At 40.9% G+C, this 26,117-nt stretch overlaps 1 protein-coding gene across 5 annotated transcripts in view; it reads left to right on the top strand.

Annotated features, from left to right (window-relative positions):
• FAT1 (FAT atypical cadherin 1) overlaps positions 1-20,113 on the top strand; it is a 331,353-nt gene extending 311,240 nt beyond the window's left edge. For 2 of the 5 annotated variants that reach the window (XM_073578882.1, XM_073578875.1), the window contains exons 23-29: positions 1,500-1,653; positions 1,755-1,865; positions 2,681-3,312; positions 7,163-7,297; positions 14,574-14,633; positions 16,606-16,641; positions 18,603-20,113. In XM_073578882.1, the coding sequence (XP_073434983.1) occupies positions 1,500-1,653; positions 1,755-1,865; positions 2,681-3,312; positions 7,163-7,297; positions 14,574-14,633; positions 16,606-16,641; positions 18,603-19,234 (1,760 nt within the window). In that variant the 3' untranslated portion in view covers positions 19,235-20,113. Of the gene's footprint in view, positions 1-1,499; positions 1,654-1,754; positions 1,866-2,680; positions 3,313-7,162; positions 7,298-9,262; positions 9,320-14,573; positions 14,634-16,605; positions 16,644-18,602 lie in introns of those variants that run through there. The other 3 variants (XR_012232847.1, XM_073578892.1, XM_073578902.1) reach the window with 3 other exon arrangements.
• Positions 20,114-26,117: the final 6,004 nt, after the last annotated feature.

Genomic DNA, 26,117 nt, shown 5'->3' with positions numbered 1-26,117 from the left:
ACGGCACATGGAAAAAGATCAGTGCTGAACACCAGAAATCTGCATTTATAATGTTGTGCCCTGAGTCTTTATCCTCATCCAAAAGAAGTCATTAATGTCACTGACCATATGTTTTATAAAATATTGTCTCCTGGTGTGTGTGATATATCTGTAGAGTACTAAAGAGGCTTTTAGCAGGATTGACGTTTTGTTAGACAAGAGGCATTTATTTCAGTAAAGGGCAGTGTACGGCTGTTTGTGTTGAACCCTTTATCTCCATTGACAAATTATTAGGATACATTGATACTAGCAGCTGATTTTTATATAGATATTATTGGATTTTTAGATCACATTAACAGCCGGTATCCATCTACTTTAGAAACATGCTTTCTGTTTGCTTTATACAAGGGTTTTTTTTCTGACCTTCCTTCTATGGTTAAGAGTTAGGACTTTATTCTCTGTGCCTCCATGTTTCTTACTTCTTCCAACTGTAGGACCTCCAATTATTCTCATCTTCTCTCCTTGTGATCCTCAATTAAAAGGGAATCTGTCAGCAGGTTTTTGCTACCTCATCTGAGAGCAGCCTGATGTAAGCAAAGAGAAGCTTAATCCAACTATGTAGCACATAGGTTACTGGGTGCAGCCATACTGATACAATCTGAGCTTTTAGATCTAGCAGTGCAGCAGAGCTGAGAGACCTAACCACGCCCACACCAGGCTCTCTATGTACAAAGTCCATAGACAGTGAGCTGCCTGTCACAGGAGAGGGTGTTGCTGGACTAGGAGGAAGGAGCTAGTCAACCATAACATTGGTAAGCTCCTGGTGCTAAAATAATCATTGCAGGCGAACAAAACCTTTCTGAAATCTGTGTTTTAACCCCTATTACATCATGATGTTTTCAGCTTACATAGCAAAAACCTGCTGACATATTCCCTTTATCAAAAGCCATTCACCTTACCCCCTCCCCCCCAAAAAAAAAAGTTAAAGGGGAGAGGGTAATGTCACTAACATTGCTGGATTACAGTTGTGCTCGTTTCTTGGTGCTCTGCGGTAGAAGAGGGGGACAATGATTTTTTTCCTAAGTGGTACCTGTATATTAGGAGGGCTGTACCCAAAAAAATAAAGGGCATTATATACTGTCTGCCACAGTGGCATAACAAGGGGCCAATACGGTTTACTTTGGTTGTCTTGTACCACAGTTCTTATACAGCACAAGTACTTTTATTGTGGAATCAACTATGTGCCTGGTGTGTTACATGTGTAATGACCTTTATTTCTGCCCCTTAACATCCTTATACACAATTTCGCTGGCTATCCACTTTAGTAGAAGTGATTTTAATTTCCAAACTATAAAGGATGCCTATTGCAGGCTTTTGTTCAAGCAAAATCAATGTTATCTTGCTAAAAAGTGCATCCTGTAGTCAAAACAAATTGGTGTGTGGAAATTAGCCCATACTGCCTTCTTCCGAAAATCGCTATATATGAGTGACCCCTCTTCACCCAATGTTTTTGTTCTCAGGTTACTACTGTAAATGTACATCAATGTTTATGGGCACACATTGTGAGATTGCCATCAATCCCTGTGCCACCAACCCCTGCCTGTATGGTGGAACATGCATTGTGGTGAAGGAAGATTATTTCTGCAAATGTAGAGGGGAATACAGCGGCGAGAGGTGAGTGGTAATTGGGACTGATTTTGTCCTTTAGCCCATACAAGAGGTCATAGAAACATAAGGCATCGTGACAGATACATAAATGTCTCTTTGTGTTGCAGGTGTCAGTTGGGTCCATACTGCACAGATAATCCTTGCAAGAATAGTGGTAAATGCATAGACAGTTTAGATGGTCCGGTATGCGAATGTGAATCTGGTTTCCATGGAGAAAGGTATAGATTTTATTTTCGGCTTATTAGTTTATATAGTTTTAGCATATTGTTTTAAAGCAGACCAAAACAGCACCCCTGACTCGTCTGTTTTAGTAAACACACTCCCTATAAAATAATAATTTTGGAGCGCTTATTCTTAAAAATTAGCAATTTGTGCTGTTTTGGTTATTTTTAATAGAAAATTAGGAACAATTTGACAACTGGATGTTAAAATTCTGCATAAGCAGGCGGCTCTTCAGATGCATGCTGAAAGCTCTATCATAGATCTGTGCGCGCAGGCTGCCATTGTTCTCGGCAGCACATGTTCTCTTTACTCAGGATGGCGCGCTGCTGAGAGGTGAACTTGTGCAGTGATCATTTCATCTGATGAACGCTCATTTTGATCATTTATCGGGTGATCGGCAGCCCTTTTGGACTGCAGGAATATTGTGAAACGAGGCATTCCTAAGAAGGCTTCATTCATGATAATCTTGCATATTGCTCTGGCCGCTCAGAAATCATGCAATTCTACACAGTACTTTGCATTTTCTCCGTCATGTGCTTTTACAGATCTAGAAGATGGCGTTTTATAAGCTCGTTTCCTTAACTCTGACTTACACCATTCAATAATATGTGTCTGCAGGTGGCTTTTTTCTTATGTATTCTCTATGGAGTGACTTTCCATTATGGTAGTCATCAGTCGCTGTCAATGTGACATTTAAAAAAGAAACCTCCACACAAGCCATCTTCTAATGTGAAAATCTTATGCACAATTTACATGACCACATTCCCAACCGATAACAGTGATTTATCTCGACTCCTTTTCATATTTGTAGGTGCATCGCTGACATTGATGAATGCCAGGAAAACCCATGTTCTAATGGAGCCCTTTGCGAAAATACCTACGGTTCTTATAACTGTACCTGCAGTGTTGGATATGGTGGAAAGCACTGTACGGAGATTGCCATGAATAAATATGTCTCGACCTCCTGGAATATTGGCCTGGCTGAAGTCATAGGGATTATTGTCTTCATAGGAGGGATTTTCTGTATTGCTGTAATGTTTGCTGTCTGCCGATTAGTAACCAGTAGAAGGAGAAAGAGACGGCAGGAGCCGGAAGACAAGCACTCCGGGGCTACTTCAGCATTTTTACAGCGCCCATTTTTAGATCCTAAAGTCAACAAGAATATCTACTCTGATATTCCTCCACAGGTGCCGGTCAGGCCCATATCCTACACTCCAAGCATTCCTAGTGACTCTAGAAATAACCTGGACCGAAACTCGTTTGAGGGATCCACCATTCCAGAGCATCCAGAGTTCAGCACTTTCAATCCTGACTCTGTGCATGGACATAGAAAGGCAGTAGCAGTGTGCAGCGTTGCTCCAAATCTGCCACCTCCTCCTCCATCCAATTCTCCATCTGACAGTGACTCCATACAAAAGCCAAACTGGGATTTTGACTATGATGGTGAGTATGTATCTTATTTTAGAAACTTCATAGACTTTTTTTTTTTCTGTGCAATTTCTAGTTATACCAAATTGGCATCCTTACCTAACTCATTAATGAGACTTTTAAAGGGAATGTGTCACCCCGTTTTTGAGATATCATATAATGATATCATTAAATTGTGTGTCACATAAGGATTCTCTTAGTACTTTTGCTTCCCCCTGACACCGCACCTTTCATGCATAAATACCTTGTTTATATCGGTTCAGATGTATATAAACTGCCACGGTCCGGTCCGCTGGGCGGGGCTTATTCAACTGCTCCCCTCTCCCTGTCTTGCTCTACACAAGAAGAAATGCGGGGGAGCAATTGAATAAGCCTCACCCAGCGGACCGGACCGTGGCAGTTTACATACATCTGAACCGATATAAACAAGGTATTTATGCATGAAAGGTGCGGGGTCAGGGGGAAGCAAAAGTACTAAGAGAATCCTTATGTGACACACAATTGAATGATATCATTATATGATATCTCAAAAAAGGGGTGACAGATTCCCTTTAAGATCCATATATAATTGCTAAGAGATGACTGTAGTTGCGCAATGCTCTAAGCATTAGTGTTATGGGACTGTTAACCCCTTAATGACCGCCAATACGCCTTTTAACTGACCTGAGATATAAAAGAATAGCATCCCCATACAGGTGACAATCAAGCAGCTGTTGACTGTACACTATAGCTGACAACTTGCTGTATCAGCCACTCTCATTGTTGGCATTGTCCATATCTGTTTAACCCCTTAGATGCTGCTGTCAATAATGACTATATATAAATGGTTAAAAGAGTGTGGGGGCTTCCACTTTATCCCCATCAGCACCCTGAGATCATGATTGTGTAGTTCTGATGTTTGCCATGGCAGTTCATGGCCTGTTTAGAAGTTACTGACATTTAGGTGGTAAAAATACACTTTTTCATTTCTATCATGCCACTTTGTATTAATTCCTGAAAAGCACCTGAAGGGTTAATAAGCTACCTGACAACAGTTTTCAGAATGTCAGGGGGTGTTGTTTTTAAAATGGTATTACTTTTGGGGGTTTTTCAATATGTAGGACCCTTAAAGTCACTGCAAACCTGGATAGGTCCCTTAAAAAAATAATTTTGTAAATTTCCATGCAAAAATGAGAAATTACTGCTACATTTTAAAATCTCATAAAATGCTAACAAAACAAAATAACATTTTACAAATGGTGCTGATGTAAAGCAGACGTGATAAATGTTATTTATTAATGTTTTGCCATTGTATGACTATCTGAATTAAAGGGATAATCATTCAAAGTTTGAAAATTGCTAATTTTTTTACATTTTTGTAAAATTTCTGTTATTTTTTATAAACAAACACAAAACATATCAACCTAAATTATCATAAAGTATAATGTGTCACAAAAAAAAATCTCAAAACCACTGGAATTTGTTGACGCGTTCCAGAGTTATTACCACATAAAGTGACACTGGTCAGATTTTTAAAATTTGGCTGTCACTTAGGGGTTAAAGACTGTAATGGAGAGGACTGTATGCAAAGGTCTCACCGCTCTATTAAATTATATACAGAAAGTGTCTATTGTGAAATGCTCTCCTGCTTGGTTTATGGGGCCGAATGTGGGCCCATAAGGTTGCCATAAATGTTTAAGATGAGAATGGCCTTTTAAGCTGGACTATTGAGATGTATTGTATATCTCCAAAGAGTAAAATCAGGGCATGTGTCCCTCATGCCAACTTATAGTATTTCATGAGAAAAAATGATATAATATTGAGGTTCAAAAAGTGAAGAATTCTAGTCCATTGAAGGTTTTACCGTTTTAGAGACACTTGTAAAATAAATAAGGGAAGTCTTTTTACTAGGCCATGTCTTATGTGTCTTCAGTTATAAGACCCTGTGTATATAGGATGAAAGAGAAGAAACAGTACAAGACACAACATATACAATCGGTATTATCGACCAGCTTAATCAGTCATCTTCCATTAGATAGCCTCAGAGGGTTTCCACACAGGATGTATGCTGGTGCTCAGCTCTAACGGAGAGGTTACATGACTATACAGGGCGTCCTTCATTCCTTTATATAAGTCTTCTCTGCTTTGTGGCAACGCAAAATGTGCAAAGCTGTCCTAGTTAGACTTATCTTATTCAATGCCAAGTTGTCATCCAGTTTTTCCACTCCAAGCTAAAGGCATCTCTGTAATGCTGATTACAACTACACTATTATTTTAGAAATCTGGATTTATGTTTTAGAAAATATTTCTGTTGAATTGTTATGCACCTGAACCACATGTGCGCGGGAACTAGTAGCGGGAGTGAAGCAGTTGATCAATGTCTGGCGTATGCTATAAATTATACAGATTGTGACAGCCATCTGTATCAGGACCTTACTGTGCATATACCACCCTTGAGGAATGAAGGCGCTTGCACCAGGTACTGCGCAGGAGAGGCTGGTCAGTGAAAGAAGAGTGACCTGTCAAACACTGACAGGAGACCGGCGACGGGTGGGGAATAGAGAAAACAGGAAGCAGAGCACTTGCGTCTCATTTGCACAACTATTCCAACGATAAATTTTTCTAAAACATAAACCCAAATTTCTTAAATGTAGGTATGAATGTAATCATCATTCCACTGCCTTTATAAAGCTACCATTAGTTTGGGGTATAAAAACCTGATGACCACTTCCCTTTAAATAGGGAATAGTGTAATATCATGAACTTTTCCCACCGGTCAAAGTGACTGGTTCTAATCTCCACTGCTATAATATGGACACATTCCTAATTACCTGGACTGGTGAGCAGTACTGTACTGTGGTTTTCATATAATTGATTCATAACCTTAAAGGGGTCAATGCTGGCCGCTGTGAAGATTCTCCAGTGCCGGGAGCAGCATTTTGCATACTTTCTGCCACATTTCAACTAGACTTGTCTGGCCTCGATCAATACACTTGTATTGTTCAAGGCCGCGCCTAACGGCATGTGACCACACTCATGCACATCACATAGCTGTAGTCAAGTGCCTGCTGATCCTGTCACCAGCTTTGGAGAATCTTCACAGAGCGTAATGTAAGGATTCACAAGTCTGCAGTCACATAGAGGGACTGCACACTTGTAACCTAAGGACGGGCACATATTAATGGATAGGTGATAACTTGATGATCATTGGGGTCCAATCGCTGGGACTCACACTAATCATCAGAGCAGGACAGTTTAATCACCATTACAATGGAGCTTCAGTGCGCATGCTTGACCCTTGCTCCTTCATTCCCTGTGGGCCTACTGAGGCCCACTGATCAGTAAGTTATCACCTAGCCCATGGATAGAGAATAGCTTGTTTGAGCTGAACACCTCCTTTAATGTTTATTAATAAAGGATACACTTAATTATTTAACATTGATTTACGGCTATATTTGTACATTTTTCCAGTTGTCTTTTTTTTTTTTTTTTTTTTTTTTTTTTTTACAATTTGTAATCTCGATTGTCTTATTTTAGCTTTCAGGAGCTCAATATTTGCAATGTTACAATATCTATGTTTTCTATCCCATTTAAAGTAGGCAATAATCCCCCGAAGAACGACGCACTGTTATGCACATGTAATCTCCGAAAACCATTGAACCAAATTGCTTTTTTTCTGCCTTGGAGATTTGTTCTCTGTGTTGTGTCATTTCAATTATTATTTCATTTGAAAGTAATTCTGTGATTGTTACTTTGAAACATATTTTATTGCTGCTTTTCTTGAATTGAACAGCCACAGACAGCCCTTTGGGAAATGATCAAAGGTAGATCATATTAATTGAGTGTCCTTAACATTGTGACATTGTATCTCTTTTTGCGCTTTCAGCTAAAGTTGATCTTGACCTGTGTCTTTCAAAGAAATCTCTGGATGAAAAGCCTTGTCATCTGTACAATCCTCGGGAGAGCATGTCTGAGATTCAGTCTCTCAGCTCCTTCCAATCTGAATCCTGTGATGATAATGGTATGTATGAGATTATATTTTTTGCAGACATATGCATTTGACATTGGATATAGAAAACGTTCTCTACTCAGCTGGACTGTGTGAAGCTTGCAGATTTGGGAAATGTATCTGACAAACCATATGTCATTTTTTTGCCCTGAAATTATGTTGTTCTCTTCTTGTGAAACTGTATGACTCCAATTATAATACTTTGTGGCACTTCTTGAAGGTAAAGAGTTAATGGCTAATTTGGAGAAGAATAAATCTTCAAGAGAAAAATCAACTACTTTCATGGGTTTTACTAGACTGAACTAGGGCCATCAATGTTTGATTAGTAGCGTTGTCCGGACCACTGCCGAATACCAGCCTTTCATCATTCACATCCAGAGCGCTATGCCCGGTACTACTGCACTTGATTCAGGCAGACCTGCAGTACCAGGCACAGCCACCCATATGGATGAGCCACTATAAGAGGCCTCAGTACTCCAGTAGGTGCTTACTAGGGCACTTTGACATCAAAGAGTTTCTGCCGCTCAGGTTCTTTCAATGCGGTATCTTTATATTGCAGCTTATAGCTCTTTATAAGAGAGAGCTCTCTACTGTAAAAGGCTGTATGCTCAGATAAAAAGATACTGCATGAAAAGAACGCAAGTGCTGGGAGCTCTCTGATCTTTATTTTCGATTCCCTCCACTTGTACCAAGGAGCAGTGCAGAGTCTGGGTTTCCTACAAGGGCATAGTGACATCTTAGATTGGGGTTCTAAATTAGCCTTTCTGGTAGACCAAAATCTTGTATGCATTACATGAATGGGAATTCTTACTAGTAATCACTTAAATAGTACATTTCAGCTGCTGCAAAAGATGAAGATCAGTCACTTTCTGTGTGTAGTTGCAATTTTGAAGCAGCTTTTTCTGATGTCACAACCACTTTAAAGCCCAACTTTGAGGTAAAGGCTCTGAAAAGCTTCTTCAGGATGGAACAGTGAACGCACATATGTACCAACGCTCCATTCCTTGTCTACGCGCCACCTAGAGATAGCTGGGCTCTGTACTCGTCTACAGGTATATCCAGCAGTCTCCTAGATGGATAATCATGAATAAAGCAGTGGAGTACATACGCAGCCATTGCTCTATTGTAAGGGTGCAATTTAGAGCCTCATTTTAAGAATAAGTGGGAGGTATGGTTAGACTTCAAGCAATCAGCCCGTTATCATCTATCGATGAGGATACATACTACCTTGTTGACCGCTAGGTTTCAACCACCAACCATCCCGAGAATAACTTGCAGCAGTGAGACGACCTAAGTCCAGAATACCCCTTTAGCACGTAAACATGTATCAATCACTTATGGTATGCCTTTACCTTACACTTCACAGTATGTGTCTCATCACAATATTATATTACATATGGTATACTCTTTTTTTTAGAAGTACTTTAATCTCTGCAGAGATCTTAAGTCTTTTTTATTAAATGTCAGGAAAATAGTTTTCGTAGGAAGCTTCACATCTTCTGTTCACAGTTCTAGAGCTCGTTGTACATTTTACATATGTTTAATGTTTATTTTCAAGACCTTTTTGAAATTAAGCTAAGAAAGACATTTATTGTACTCTTCCTCTCCAGAAACACCAGAATGCTGATATTCAGTTCACTTATATAAAGTACTTATACCCGGTACTCCCCTCGAGAAGCCACTCATCTTGATTAGTGGTTAATTAAACCTTCTTGTTAAGGTTAAATGCTATGCTGGTACACTGGAACAGATGCAACCTCATTCCTTCTTTCATTTCGTGAAGACTTGGCTGTTAATCATGTACTAATTCTTGTTCTGCTCCTGTAATTACTGGTTGAACTATGAAAAATGACATGTTTTATAGCATTTCTACTGTAGATGGTCAACAAGCTGCTAGGGAGATTTAAGGCAGCAGTTGTCTCTTCCTACGGGTCTCTCGTAAAGATGTCTCCTTTCTCTCTCATGCTGCGACCACAGTTCCTATATGGATCAAATCACCTCTGAGCGAGAGCAGAGTTTGACAAGGGGCTCATTGTAAGTTTGATGGAATTTGTAATAAAGGAAGCGGTAAAAAATGAAAAACATATATACATAAATAAACCACAAAGTATAGGAATATAACCATGGACCTGTGTCCAGACGTAGAGGATTAATGACGTAGATCAGGAGCCGGGACGTATATGGAAACAATCTGCGCTCTCTACCTCATGCAGGTTTTCTAGCTGATCTTAATTCTCTCTCTCTTTATCGTTCGTAGCCAAATTTATTCTATGTCCCTAAGCGATATAGATTTTCACATCATTTACTCATGCTTAGTGTTAATGTGGATTTACAGAGAGACTTTAGTGCTATATATCTCGGTGACATACCATAACCTTGTTTTAGATATATGAGGTAGTAAATTTGTCAGCTTATAAAATCTATAAGAATACAATGCTGCTTCCTTTATTGCTTTTCTTTATTGGGTTTATTCTAACTTTACATACTTTTTTCTTTTAGTTTTTCCATTTTGAGTCCATGTGCAGTATTGTGATTCCTGGTGCTGTGTTTTGTGAATTTATACTTTACTCACTTTATTTGCAAATATAATATAAATATTGGGGCTGATATACTAAACTCTTTGACACTGCAAACTTAGACTCGGCAGTCCTAAAATGTGCCATATTTATCCTAGGAGATTATGCAGTTGGAGAAATCTTCCAAATCTTTAGACATTCAAGGCCAAATTTATACAATTTATTTATTTGCCTTGAAGCCCCCAGAACACTATAGGCTAAAGTAGGAAGAACCGTCAATATTGGTGGGATTAGCTGTAAGGCTGGGTTCATATTGCCTTTAGGGGGTGCGTTTAACGCATCCGTTACATAGCGGCATTAACGTTATGTAACGGATGCATTAACGTACCCATACACTGCTATAGACGAGCGCATCGCTAACGCATGTCATATTCAGAATGCGTTAGCGATGTGCCGTCATTCTGTGACGGACCCTCGAAAGCGTTCTGACGTGTTTGAGTGTCCATCACTGCTAGCGCAGATGAAGCATCTGCGCTAGCGGGATCGCATAACGCAATCATTATTAGGTAGTAGCGTTAACGCTATGCGTTGAACGGACTGCATTAGCGCTATGTGAACCTGGCCTTAGTCTAATGTGTATGGGAGCCATCTGACTCTACACCGACAGATTTTGTTGGGGTAGAGAAGGAGAAGGATCCAGCTGTCGGAATACTAGCTGCCCAACCTTTGGAGATAAGCCTCTGCCAAAAGAGTCTGACAATGGTTCGCTCATAAAGTACACCGGAATGCTTGGCAGCATCAAATATTCATGTGTACGGGAAATTCTGAAGAAATAGCTGCATGGCTTTTGATTTTACATCAAAATGTGGCACAATTTTGTCTCACTGGATTGAAATTTAAGCCACAACCTTTCTTGCACATTTTCCAAAAGGTCACGATCCCCGGTGCACATATCGAAAGAACATGTCTACCACACACAATAAATCTGTAGCAAAGCATGAATTGGCGCTAAATTAAAACACATTTATGGTGCGTGTAGTTGAGTAAATCGGCCCCAATAAATATAAATGATGAGACGTAAGATCTTAAGATGTGCATAGATGTTATCACTTATTTCACTTATGAATCAAGTTATCAGAAAATGGTTTCAACATGTGAGTGAATGTGATCGGCAGGAGTCTGGGCATCTACTGCAGAGAAAGTGAATGAGGTTACCTAATCATTTATTATGGGCAACAACACTGTTTACAGCGACGTAATAATATCTATGCGAGTACTAGTATCTGTTGTAGGTGCAATTGATATTCCCTTTCTGTTATGTCCATCCTGTTTTTTTTTTTTTTCAAACTTTTGGTAAGACACAATCTGGCTGCATAAAAAGAAAAGATATTGACAAATCATATAATATTATTATTATTATTTATTTATATAGCGCCATTGATTCCATGGTGCTGTACATGCGAAGGGGTTACACACAAATTACAGATATCATTTACAGTGAACAAACTAACAATCACAGACTGAAATAGGGGTAGGGTCAACCATTACAGCTGTGCCACCTATCGACTTGTCATCAGCATGTCATCCAGCACAGGCACGGTGCATAAATGAGGTCAGGCCTGTATATCGTCGTACTTCACGGAGCATGAAGCCACCAAGGTTGGCTAATAACTGGTTGGCTCTCCTGGCCACAGGGTCATCACTCAGGCCAGAAAGGGACATTCATCATGGCTAGATGGGAGACGTACCACCCCTTTGACTTTTTAGGGTTATTAGCCTTCAGCATGTCATGCTTAATCTTCTTATTTTGGGGAAGTAGAGGGACAGAAAACTGACATGTTTAGAAACACAATCCCGTATTCTATAAAGCCATAGTGGCCTTTATTTGGGTAAAAACTCCTTAGAAGTTCCTCCTTATATTGGATTTGAAATGGAGACCAATAATTTTCTCGAAACATCAACACCTCAAGATTTATTTTGATGTGGATCCTCGTGTGGGTTTTTTTTTGGATGATTGGATGGCATGCACTTGATGCTTTGATTTTATTTTTACAGCAGCCTGATCTATTATAATCCCATCACTGACATTATGTGGTCAAAGGATCCTAAATTGAAGTGTGGAAGTTTAGCTCCTCTGTCATCATGTTATGGCTGTTTGTAGTGTTTTCCTCAGCAGTGTTAAAAAGTTGCTCTGTCGCTGGGCTTATCCTGTATAATATGCTGAGCTTGAATATGAGCTAATATCCAAGTTCAATAATTTTAGGTAAAAATAAAAGACTTGGGACCACAGTTAATAGGTCTTTAAACTGCAATGACCCATTCCATATGTTTTTCTTGCCTTCCTCTGGATCAGTCGGGCTATAGCTACATTCTTCTGTTCTTCGTTCAAAACTTGTTAGTTCCATACGATGTGTGTTTGGCATTTTTTTTTATTTTTTTATTTTTATTTTTTTCAAATACAACTTTTACTTATACATAAAGTTTGTGTTTCAGTTTCTCCCCGTATTCAATAGATTTGCTTGTTGTGAGTTCTTGCATACAGACCATGCAAAGGCAGCAACAGCCATAGAGACTTAGTCCTGTAATCTGAGAGGCAGTGCTCTGTGAGCTACATACATCAGCAACCAGAAACACAAAGTAATTAATGGGTCACTTAAAGGTTTTGTCTTTGGCATTGAAGAGTAAGAGAAGAGTGATGGAATAGAAAAAAAAATATTCACTTGATTAAATTCCCACTGCTCCAGTGTTGCCTCCTTGTGGTCCCATCAGTTTCTGTTGCTGTATCTAACTGCTACGAAACGTGAAAATAAGCCAAAAGAAATGGCGTTCCATGTGTATAATGTCACAACACATACGGGATGGGGCAACGGACTGTATAGAAAAAAAAAAAGTTAACAGCTCAAGAAGCCGTAAAGTGCAAAATTTCTTGTATTTACAAGCTCTGTCAGAAAATACCCATTTATGAAGATAGGAATAATTTTTTTAAGTTTGTCTAGTTTCCCCTTGAAATCCTTGGGAAGGAAAAGTCAAAAAGTTCAAGTGACTCCGACTCAGGTTTTTTACTGCATTACATTACAACCTGCTTGTGAAATTATACAAGTGTAACGCAATACGGCCTGGGTAACCTGAGAAAGTTGACCATCTCAATGATGACCCTTATGTTCTGTATTTGCCTAGAATTTGCTTCTCGATATGATAGATTGCTATATTCAGAAATGTCATTGGCATTCTGTTAAATATAGAATAATGATGCATTGTCCTGGATGGTTATCTGCTTCCATACTTCATGTAGATTCTCTAATTTCAGGTACAACTTTATTGTGCTTATTATGATATTGGAGTTACTAGTAACACTACAGTTCATTACAGAGTAATTACTTCTGGCATCTATATGTATGTAAAACGATGGGCAATGTACAGGATAGGCGATATACATTTCTCTTCCCTTCACTGTTAAAAAAGGAGAATGATGCAACAATATTTTGTGCTATTCCGTGATTTTCACTTTTGCTGTTTTGTGGTAATCAGATACAGTGAAAAGCTAAAGTGTGAACTCCACTAATGAGGCCATTAAAATGAAAAAGAACAGTACATAGATTCAATCTGCAGCCTTCCCTACACACAGTGTAAGGGGAGATTTTAAAAAAATCAACTCTGAATAAAGATCTGAATCAGAACATTGATTGGAAGGAGTGTCACTAGAGAGACCATCTGTTGGCTTACTTATGAGATGCCCTCACTAACAAGTGTGTGGGTGCATGCCAGGAACCTCCACCATTCTACCATCACCACTTTGTGTTCGTTCTTACTACGACTCATTGGCCTATAAAACTTGTCTGGATTTGGTAAAACTAGTTAGGTGAATTATGCCATTTATTAATAAGACAAGTTCATGGCAAACTCCAGCAGCTCGTAATGAGGCCTGGATATTGGCTTAGACAGGCGTTCTGCCTCATCAGTGGCTTCTATCTGCGAAAATGAGAACAGTTACTCTAATTAGTGCTTGACTCAGTACAGTATGTTGGACGCCTGCGTAGGATAAAAGCTGAACACCAATACAGTGGTATCCCAAGGTCTACTGGACTTTTAGAGGGGAAGCCTTTAATATAGCTGTGCTGACTTTGGTCAGTACCTTTATTATGTGTCAGTATGAAAAAACAAAGGTTTAATCCCCTCCTGCCAATGCTCAGAAGGTGGTGACTGACACAGCTCCCATCCACAGCTACCTGTCCTTGCTCTTGAGTAAGCACTGAAGCTTCCAACCAGTCTGTCCCTCAGGAGAAGAAGGAAGGGAATGTGGAGAGCTAAGAGCCATTGTGTGCTAGGGACTACCTTCGGAGCACTTGCATAGCGGTACATACCAGATTAAAATGTCTCTTTCACAATGATGCTGATAATAAAACCATGCAGAACCATGTTTAATTTCCGTTGCACAGGTCAATGAGCTTGACGTTCTACCCTTGGGATACTTTAATGGTTTTGTATGCGTAGACAAACACCAAAGTTCATTGCTATATATAGTATCACTTACTAGATTATGTAAGTAACATTAGGGAAGATAATGTTTCCTAGTTTGGGGCAAAGGTCTGCATTGACCATGCAAATTATACACCCATGAATCAGAATCGCGTCTCCTCTGGTGTCAGCGCAGATGGGGTTCTCAACTTTACCCATTCATTTTAAATTAATCGGTCACATTTTGAACTGAATAGTTGTATTGTTCCCCACAAAGGCTTATTTTAATGTGTTTTTTTCTTCTTACCTTTTACAAGCTTCCATTGTGACAGTAATACACCTTGTCAATGCTGTTGTTGACACGGTGGAAAATGAAGGTATATATGTGTATGTGATATCATTGCTGTGCTTTACGTTCTGGCTGTCTAATTCATTGTATATGACAACTTTGCATGTCTTTATATCGATACCTGTTCTTCTCTGTGATAACATAGTCGCCCAGTACTGTTATCTTTACATTTTATGTTATATAGGCCCTGCCTAGTCCTAGTTTAATTTCGTCAGATTGATACTGTATACGTAATGTTTCCGCATGACTGCCCTTTCGCTGATTCTGCCATACGTGGGCAAATAACGGTGTTTTATCATGGAGTAGATGGCGATATGTCATATGTTTGTGTATTTACAGAATAACACTTTCCTAAATTTCCAGTAAGATTTAACGTCGCGGCTCTAAATCACAGAAAACTATACTCCGAGGATCAAGTAACAGATGCTCGGCTAATTTACTCGGAGACTGCAAAATAAATAAATTGATATAAATCGTTATCTTGTCAGTAAACACATTGGAGCTGCCATTTCCACTGGAATTAACTCCACTGTATAGTCTGGCCTAAGGGGAACATCTTGAAGTGACACATCTGGCCGTTTGTTGGCTTTTTCCCAGTTTGCCTAATATCGGATGCCGGCAGTCATAATGGAAAACATTCCCTGCGTATATTGCATTAATGGTCCTATGTGTGTGTATAATGCATATGTGTATTAATGGTCTGCAGCCATGTAGTGTGTCAGTAAGGACATAATGCAGGAGAGTCCGCTAGTCTATGTTTTACATTTTGTAGGAATTTTTAGGACTCGTTTGTAGCTGGTAGAGTACCATCTTTCATGGGTTTAGCATCAGGTATTTCTGTTGCCATTTTATCACTGGTCAGTTTTAGGCCATGTTCACACATTCAGTATTGGGTCACAAATTTTACATCAGTATTTGTAAGCCAAAATCAGGAGTGGAAATATCAGTGGAAACGTATGATAGAAACACATGCTCCACATATACAAATGCCGATGTAAAATACTGACTGTGTGAATGCGGCCTTAGAGTCGTTAAATGGCTGAATCCATCTAAGACTCTTCAGATCTGCACCATAGTTTCAGTTTATAACGACAGATCACTGGTGCGCAAAGGGCCCCGTTGGCTTACAGTGAATTTCCAATTAAATATGATCGAATCTATAATGGAGGCTCTTATATTTCATAAACATAGGCCAACAACTGAGGTTTATGGGTACCTTTAGGCTAACTCTCCGCATGCACTTGCCTACCTGCTTTGGCCAAGCAAGCAAGAGTCCTTAGTGGGGACAGGAGAGTAAGTCACTGCCAGAAAACTCTGGCGGCAGCTTATCTTGTCTGAGAACAAAGGATCAAGCATGCTGAAATTCAACATGCCCAATCCTTTTTAACTCCAATATCATCAGACAGCGTAGTCAGCACATCTCTGTTGACCTAATTATAGTAGGTTCGACCAACTTTGCTCTTTTGTGTACGGGTATCTTTAGTTGCCCAGCAAAGCCTAGTAATTGATTTTAGCATGAATATCACTGGCTTAACCTTTGGTAATTTCTTAGGAATTATCAGTTGTACAATAAAGTGTTCATATCTAATGATTCATTAGCATAGGACCTAAACAATATGTTGTAGAGGCAGTTTTATGACTACTATGGGGACTGTGGCGAGCCTCCTCGGGTTCACCCCATCCCTCCTTACGGCACTATGAACCTCTGCTCCTTAACCACAAGCGCTACAGTTTTAGCCAGGAAGGAAGGACAGAGCAAAAGCTTTATAACTATGCTCTCTTCTGTGTCAACAGCCTTTTCATGCTCTCTATAGTCCACCCTTGTCTATATTCAGCCATGTATGTGCTTCAAATTAGCTCAGATCCTGAACGATGCAAAGATTGAAAACTGTCCGCGAAACTGAGATGTTTTTGTGAATGGTTTTGGTGTATGTAAAATACATAGATACAAATGTCTAATGTAATGTTTTTTTCCGTTTTTTTCAATTTTGCCTTCAAAGAGTCTTTTGCAGTTCCTGATGTCAGGAATTCAAGAGGTGATTTCTGCATGTTGCTGTGTACTTGGCACTAATCATTCAGCTTTTTTTTTTGCAATGTGTTTATGCTTTTTCTTTAACCTCCACTTTGTATACACGGCGTTGTGTTCTGCACAGTCTGTTGCTGTGTTACTATATGTTTTATGTGTGCGATATGCTGATTTACTGTCAGCCATTGACTGACAGACATAACACAACCCTGAAATGGGTCACTCGGTGACTTACAGGATGAAAAAAAGTCTTGTCCTAAATGAAGAACATGATGAGATGCTTCACTTATTCTCCATTGTAAAGACTGTGTCAGATCACCTATGAGTCACTTGAACCAGACTGGTTGCTAGGGATACTGAAGCCTTTACGTGGAGTCCCTATCAACCAATTTGTCTTAAGGCCCCGTCACACATAGCGATCTCGCTAGCGAGATCGCTGCTGAGTCACAAGTTTTGTGACACAACAGCGATCTCACCAGCGTGTGACAGCAATCAGCCACCGGCCCCCCTGCCGGTATCGCTGATCGCTCTGGGAAACCTCTGGACTTTTCTTTGGTCGCTGGTCTCCCGCTGGCCAGCACACATCGCTGCATGTGACAGGCGGGAGACCAGCGATCTGCTGGTAACTAACGTACACATCGGGTATCCAAGGGACGGGCGTCCCTTAGATACCCAATGTGTTCGTTAATTACCAGCGCGCTGATGCAGGGAGCTGGTAACTAACGTACACATCGGGTATCTAAGGGACGCACGTCCCTTGGATACCCGATGTGTACGTTAGTTACCAGCTCCCTGCATCAGCGCGCTGGTAACTAACGAACACAGAGACGCCGCGCGCTCGGCATCGCTGTGCTGATCGTTGGTGAAGCTGTCTGTGTGACAGCTCACCAGCGATCACATAGCAACTCACCAGCGATCCTGACACCTTGATATCGTTGTCGGGATCGCTGGTGAGTCGCTATGTGTGACTCCAGCTTTAGGTTAGGTTACTTAGGCCTTCAGCTCCGGAAGACAAGTGATAAATTGTTCTGTCACAGAAAGATGATGATGTCTGATTGTGTTGTCTTATCCTCAACCTTACAAGAGGTTTGAGGCACAACCAACTGGGTCTCACTCAACAAAGCTGTCTATGTTCTTTGTAGCCTATAGCAACCAGTCTGAGCACAAGATGGCTGTGTGAACCTTGTCAATTAAATATTAGGCAGCATGAATACTTCGGGCTGCTCTTTCAGAAATGTCTTTTGATGTCTACCATTGCTACCAGGACAAGAGTTATATTGTCTATAAAGGAGGCATCCTTAAATTAAAAAAATGGCAAGATTGGGGCTTTCCAAACTCAAAATGGAGGGTCCTGTCCCCTACTTACATGAAGCGGTGGATGCGCATGTTGTCTACTGGTCTATTGAAGGTCTGTTTGACAGCTAAATATAGCACTACACTGTATATGGCTGCCTCCATTTCTCCCGTAGACAATGACCGGAGAGTATCGGACATGGGTACCCACCGCCCAATATATTATGTTGTACAATTGTTAAAAAAAAAAATGGAATAGATTGACCCTTTTTATAATTTAAAACATAGTTTTTATGGAAAATCCATATTCTAAAGACTTTATGCTGAATTCTTCTGGCAAGAAAGATGTAAGATTTTTTAGCTGTCTCTTACTTGCAGCAAGCAATCCAGTAAATGATGCATAGCTGGAATCAGGGCCTCACCACTTATGTCATGCTGTCTCAATTATTAGATATGACTCAGAAAAAAATAGCAGCACAACTACTTATTATCATAGATAGATTTTAATGGGAAAAGTCCTCCCACAAGACATATATCACAGGCAAGTGCAGATGGTCATGTCTGTTTTTTTTTGGTCAAAGTAAAGCTTTGCATGACAATCCTAAAGAATGTGTATTTGTTCCTGCTGTTGCATTTATTAGTTTCTTTTTCTAATACCTCTTGTGTGTGTCTGCACAGGTTACCACTGGGATACCTCAGACTGGATGCCTAGTGTTCAACTACCGGATATTCAGGAATACCCTCATTATGAAGTTGTTGAAGAACCTGTTCCTCAATACACAGACCCAAATGCCATTGACACTGATTATTACCCTGGTGGGTATGACATCGAGAGTGACTTCCCACCTCCCCCGGAAGACTTTCCTTTACCAGATGAACTTCCACCTCTGCCACCTGAGTTTGCTGAACAGTTCGATTCCATGCAGCCACCAAGTGAGATGGTTACTATAGGCAGCTTGGGTTCATCAACAAAAAGTAGCCAGAGATTCAACCTGAATAAGTACCTTCCTCATCACCAATATCCAGTGAGCAAGTCAGAACCTCAAAGCACCACTAGCGGAGACGCCAATAGTTACAGAGAGCCTTATGCTGCTTCTTACATGTTAGGGTATGGTAGAGACTTTCCTGTCCCCATGGTGGACAACATGTCCTTGTCAGGATACACCTCCGCAGCTTCATGCACCGATGTGTCTGCATGCTGTGAAATGGAATCTGAGGCCATGATAAGTGACTATGAGAGTGGAGACGATGGACACTTTCAAGATGTGACGATTCCTCCGCTAGATTCCCAACATCACACAGAAGTTTAATACCATAAAAAGTGCCTGGACATCTGTTAGCTTCAACATTTCATAGTAAAGTTATTATCTCTTCATTATGTATTATTGCATTGTTTTCCTTTTTTTTTCCCTTGTTTTATGTAGTGTTACTTTTTGGCTTTTTTTTTTTTGAAGGGGGTGGGGGGGGGGACTTCTATCTGGTATAGCCGCAGTGCGTCATGCCAAGTAATAATATTGTGTACAATGTATTTCATTCCGGGATTTTCAACCATGAAGACAAATAGACCATAAGGGTAGGCTATTTCCACTCCATTTTTGTTTTTTCATTTTTTTTATCATTTTTTTTTGTCATTTTAAGAAAACATACCACTGCATCACCGTAGCATGACATCTATATTTATAAAGTGTGCAGCATAATTGTAACTTTTTTTTTTTCCAAATGTAAATGTAATGTACAGTTTTGATTTCAATAACATAAATTTAGATTTTGTAGATATTTTGTGGATTTCTTTACTTTTTAACCATAAACTATTTCAATGTTTGCCCTTTCTACTAGGTTAGCATATTGTTCCAATACCCAGGGCTTTACTGTATCTCTGTTCCACTGAGGTTTTGACTTCTGAATTTCCAGGTTCATCCGCAGTAACAACTGTACATAATTGAGAGGAAGACTGATGCTGCAAAGCATCAGTAAGAAATATCTTTATCTGAGAGTATTTTAGATTTTTTCCCTTCTTGGAAAGTGTAATGGGGACCCACTGCATTCCTGTTTAGAACCAAAATCACCATGACACGGTTTTTATGGTGTCTGTATATTTGTGATGCAATGGTCTTGTAAAGGTTTTTACTGAAAACTACCATTAGCCAGTCTTTCTTACTGACAATAAATTATTTAAAAAAAAAAAAAAATCACGGTTTTGAGTTTTATTGCATTACCTCTGTGCATATAACCTGTCATTTTAATCATCAACCACTAGGTGTCAGAACATGACTGCAGTATCAGCTGGCAAGACTCATTTTTATAGTATATGTCAATCCAGATAGAGCTGCTATTAGTGATGAGTGGGTCGTTTGGGATTCAAAATCGCTGACTTTGCTGAATTTTCCTTAAAGAGTTAAGTGTTTATTATTATGCTCTGCTCCAGACGCCAGAGCATAAAAAATGTAAGATGTAAAAAAAAAAAACAACTACTACACACCTCGCCATTCATCATTCTGCCCCCTTGCCAGCTGACCTCGTCCAGTTTTCTTCTTTATGCCTTCATATGCTACATTGCATATCCATATTCATCACTGGAGGCCATGACTTTTGGCATGGTCACTGCTTGTTGTAAGGTCACAACACACGAGACAAAGGAAGACCAAACAGTGATCAGTGAGGTGTTATTTATTTATTACTTTTACATTTGCTGTCCCTTAGTGGTTCATCAAAATGGCAGCCGGGTATTTATTGCAGACTGACAAAAAAACCTGACTGGCACATCCAGACTAGTGTGAGTAGGTGCATACCAGGAGGAGCTACCCCCCATATACAATATACAAAGAAAGGTTTCACTCTATCATGCTAAAGCTTGTCAATAACAATGTGCATTGACATGCTTTAGCATGATAGGGTGCAACATTTTTTGGTATAGAGTTTTTATTGCAGGCATATATCATTCTCACAAGTAGTGTCATGTCGGTGTGGGGAGGAGGGCCCCCGCAGAGTGTCCGGGCCAGAACCAAGGGACCGCCATCTAGGTTCCTAAGGGAACTGTACCCGGGGAGCAAAAGAGGGAGGTGGACGGCTGAGAGTGACAGAACAGCAAGGGGAGGGGCGAGTATAAAAGGGACAGGAAACGCGCAGGGGAGTCAGTTGGCAGCACGGCAGAGACAGAGCAGGAGACTGTGAGTTTGAGAAAGCCGGCGCAATGGACACTGACTGGAGAGGAGGCCAGCAGCTTGGACATTTACAGTGGCCTGTCGTTAGGAGATGCCGGGATTACCGACCAGAGACTACAGTTTCACTCCAGTCCGGAGTCGCGGCCTACCCACGGACATCCGCGGCCGTTGCCGCTGTACTCTAGCCTGTCACGCACTGTCTGCAGCCTCTCGCGGTGACTACCGCTCGACTTCAGCCCGCAGTTGCGGCCTCCCGTGGACGCTGCCGCCCAGGTGCAGCCCGTGGCTGCGGCCTGTTCATCACCACCCACAGCTGCCATTCCCCCGCTGCAGTCGGCAGTTGGGGCCTGCTCCTCGCTATCAGAGAGACTCAGTGCATAGCCCAGGCCGTGCACGTGGCCTGTAAACCGCCACCCCTGGAAACTGCGACACAACCCTGCTTGGGGGGACTGGAGTCTCCTTAAAACCCTTGACTAAGCGTGACACTGCTGTCTTCATAGGGGGTCGCCACCTCAAAGGACCCCTTCAGGGCCTGTTGTGCCCCTACTCCCCTGGGTGCCGGAGCACCCGAAGACGACGCCAGATCCTCAACAACTGGGCTCTGCAACTACGACACCAAAGCATCTTCAGAGACGCCTAGGGACGACAGAACGGATAAGTGACAATATAGACACTAAGGACCTGTAGTCGGTCATACCGCGGCCTTATAGTAGCCGGCCTCTGTCGGGGTAGCCATACTCCCTTTAATAGTGTTTGGTTGTTTTGTGTCCCTGCGTGGACATTTATTGTTATTTTTTCTGGTTGCTTAGTATAGCCCTAGTGGCATTCATTTATAAAAGTTATTTTCAAAAAGTATACTCAGTCTCGCGACTCGTCACTGCATCCTGTGTACCTGCTTTACCACACCGGCTTCAGACTCTGTTCACACTGGGGAGTCTGATGTGCAGTCTTAGACCTTCCTGTTCCTTTTGGCGTCGGCGGTGGTTTGTTCTCTGATATTCAGCTTTCCAGGAGTTAACTTTTTGATTAGTTTTAATTGAAAGCTAAGGCTGCTGGGAACGCCTTATCCCTTTAAGTATGGCTCAGAACATTTCTGGATGCCGACTATAGCATTTGCATGTCTCTTGCATCCCAGTCCTGTGTTGGGGTAGCTGTTGATACTCAAGTCTTTATTTAGGAGTTTGGTGAAGTATACTTTGTTGTTTGTTCATTTCCCTATGCGTATTGTGTTCCCCTAACACACATATTGTGTTGTCCTGATAGTTTGCTTTGTGGTGCAGTTTATTTTATCTCTGTCGGTCTTCATCTGTAGTTTCCATTATAATTCGCCTCCTGGAGTGGGAGTTTAGCTCAGGGCTGGACAGGAGATAGAGACAGGTCGGTGACCTCCCTACCATCAAGGGTACCCCTGAGTTAAGGAAAGACAGGGCTCCCCTAGCCTGAGGGGCAGTTCGGGGACCCAAATTCCTCATCTCCTGTTTTCCCACTGCTTCACGTGACAAGTAGGCATTAGGTAGCGTTCACACAGGCAATACGGCTTGGTCCAAACAGGTGCAGTTTTATTGCCTTCAACAAATAAGCAGTTAATTAATTTAGCAGAGCACATATGTCAGTGCAGGCTCACCCCAGACAGATTACTGTCCATTATCCAGGAGCAAACTTCATACACAGAAGAGGCATGATCCCACCAGTCGCAGCTTCCAGGTCCAAACAGAAGTGTTCAATTCTGGGAACAGTTCTCACTGAACAGGCTACAGCTTCTACACTGTTCTTTGCAGCTCCTACACACATACTGACGAGACCCTGGCATGTGTGTACCCTAGCTATGAAGCTCACATTTTGGCTGGTCACTTACCAACAGCACACTTGACTGCTGCTCAACATTCAGCAGACTGACACATCTAGTGAACACAAGCCCATGTTCTTGGTGAAAACAAATCATGAGCATCTAATCAAGACCTGCAGTGCTAGGATTCAACCCAGTCTTTTCTGGCCTTGCCTCTGCAAATTATATAATATTTATATTTTTGCAAATCAAAACACAAAGTCTTTGAAAATTTACACATAACTGCAAATTTTAGATAACGACTTTGACTCCATTGTCTACAGATCGAACTGCTCATCTTTTGCTACTAAACATTTTACTACATGCATATTGCCTTGAAATACTATCTGATAGTGCATGAGAAGAACTATCATGGGGAATCCATTCTTTTTCTGGTTGGACAGTTTGATCCACCAGTCAGTGCATTTTGATACATATTCTGCGCCAAAATCTGCAGCAAATCTAATAACAATTTACATTTTCCTTTTTGTAAGTTTTAAAATGTAAAAGATGAAAATTTATATGTTTTGCTTAAAATACAAAGGAAATGTGTAATCTTTAACTTTAGCCCATTTAGAGATCATTTTATCTTCAACTTTCTTAACTGTTCGCAATAATAGTAATTTTGACCTGGGGTGCCCAAATTTTACATACCACTGTACATGTTGGATTTTAAACTATTTGTACAGACTTCCCAATAGGATCATGTCCTCTCATACATATGTTCATGCATTTATATTCTTATGTGTCAATAGAACTAATTTTAAAATGTGGCCGAATTTATAGAGCTATTACCAACTGCAACTTCCTAGTTCTTTTAATCTCCATTGCCATTTGAATTGTTCTCCAGATGTTCTAATGGCAGTGATCGAGCATGCACAGGTCCTCTTCTTATTTTCTCCATAGGCTGCACTGTGTCAGATGTCCTCCGCATGCATCATCACACCATTCTGTGTTCTATGATAGCGTGCCCCTTCACTCAAGACGTGTGCTCACGCACTCAGGCGGTTCTAAAAAGTGATTTATGAGCTGGCTCCTGGCAGAGCTCACCTGTTCCAGCACTTGCTCTGTCATTGAGGAAACCACATATGCGCATTTTAATCTAGTGAATTAAGAGCTGGATACCAGCATAAATAATTTACACTGTGCTGAATGGTTCATTCACGAAACTGCATTTCTCTATAGTGCTTTTATGAGCTGACAGCACAACTTGGCTATGCTGTGCTAAGCCTGCGCTTGATATGTCATTCATGAAAACACACTAGTACAGTTGTTCACTATAGTGCTTGTATTAGCCTGCTGTCAGCATAACTCAATTTATTCATGAAAGCGCTCTCGAGCAGTTCACTACTGTCATTTTGGAAGCCGGCTGCCTGCACAGCCCAACTATGCTGTGCTTAGCCGCTGCTTGATGTGTCATTCATGAAATTTCACGTGTGCCGTTTACCACAGTGCCCATTGCCAAAACTCAATCCTGCTGTGTCAGCACTCGGCTCAGAAAGGTGCTGCCCGGTATGGGCTCGCTGGGCAAAATGGTGCATGTGTCATGTGTTCTGAATCTATTGATTTCTTGCTTATGCAAGCTTTGGGAGATCCCCGCCTCTCTCCTTTGGGACATGCACATAAAAAGCCATTTTGCCCAGTGAGCCCATACCGGGCAGCACCTTTCTGAACCCTGCTCATGAAGGTATTGTTCACATGTTCAGGTTTTAAATATATTAGATAGGACTGCTCCTAGAAAGGTATACCGTGACGTGGTGGAGTGGCTTAGCGTACATTTTTTTGCAAAAAAAGTATCAACAAAATACCCTGGTTTTGTTAACATCTTTTACTAGCACTTGCTGCTTACTGTTACATATATTTTACAACAGAGTATTTATGCACGTTTGCCATACTGTGTGTTTTTTCTGTGTCTTAGTTCTTGGGTGGTGTGAACAGGGTCTTACTGACCTGTTCATTTTCTGTGCATGTGTCATGTGTTCTGAATCTGGTTTATTTTTAGTCAATCTGTTGGTCGGTTTCCACTTGGCTCCTTTTGTGATTACACAGAGCTTGATGATCCCCATGAGTCGTCAATAAATTGTCACGTTCTAGGCACACTGAAAATAATTACAGGGTGGGCCATTTATATGGATACACCTAAATATAATGGGAATGGTTGGTGACCCAGATCGGTGTGCTGAATTTGCGGAATGGGCAAAACAAAAATTTGTGGGCCATTTATATGGATACACCTAAATAAAATGGGAATGGTGACAGTTTTCTTGCGTAGGGTGTCTTGCATTGAAATCTGCAATGACCCGGGTACTGCGTTCACCAGACATCAACACAATTTCTATCCGCTCCTCACGTGTTAACCTCTGCGACATGTTAATGGCTGTAAACAAAGAGAAACTTGTAAATAATTCATGAAAGAATAAAGATACATTAAAACCAAGCACACCATTGTTTTTCTTGTGAAATAAATTCTCAATAAGTTTGATGTCACATGACCCTCTTCCCATTGAAAAAAAATTAACATGGATCCAAAATGGCTGACTTCAAAATGGCCACCATAGTCACCATCCATCTTGAAAAGTTTCCCCCTCCCATATTCTAATGTGCCACAAACAAAGTTGATATCAGCAACCATTCCCATTTTAACTGTATCCATATAAATGGCCCACCTTGTACATTGAATATTTATAAATGTGTACTATGTTTACTTGAGAAAAGTAGATTATATGGAGTTAAAAAAGGTGCTAACATAGTCGGCCATCAAAGGAGCACAAAGGAAGAGGCCTGCAGCACAGATAAGAAGCAATGTGCTGTATGGAAATTTAGCTTTAGTAGATGAGAAAAGGACTGTCAATATAGCTCTGTGAAGCTGTTTTTACAGAGGGGCAGAAGGAGTTGAAAAAGAACAAAGTTATAAGAAAGATTAGCTTGGTCTTCTTGTGCATACTCACAATAGTTATACTGGTACTGTGCTTTGTTAAAAATACAATTGTGGGAATAAAGCCCCCGTCACACACAGCGAGATCGCTGACGCGTATCAGCGAAGGCCCCCCCCGGGTATCGCTGATCATGCTCCAATGTCCAGGACATTTTTTTTGATCGCTGGTCTCCCGCTGGCCAGCAAGCATTGCTGCATGTGGCAGCAGGAGACCATCGATCACAGCGCTGTAAGCTGGTATCCAAGGTAAACAGCGGGTAACTAAGCGCGCG

The sequence above is a fragment of the Dendrobates tinctorius genome, unplaced genomic scaffold, assembly GCF_039654945.1.
Source record: "Dendrobates tinctorius isolate UK_male_01 unplaced genomic scaffold, ASM3965494v1 ptg000008l, whole genome shotgun sequence".
Classification (NCBI taxonomy): Eukaryota; Metazoa; Chordata; class Amphibia; order Anura; family Dendrobatidae; genus Dendrobates; species Dendrobates tinctorius.
This window is presented reverse-complemented; position numbering and strand designations above follow the sequence as displayed.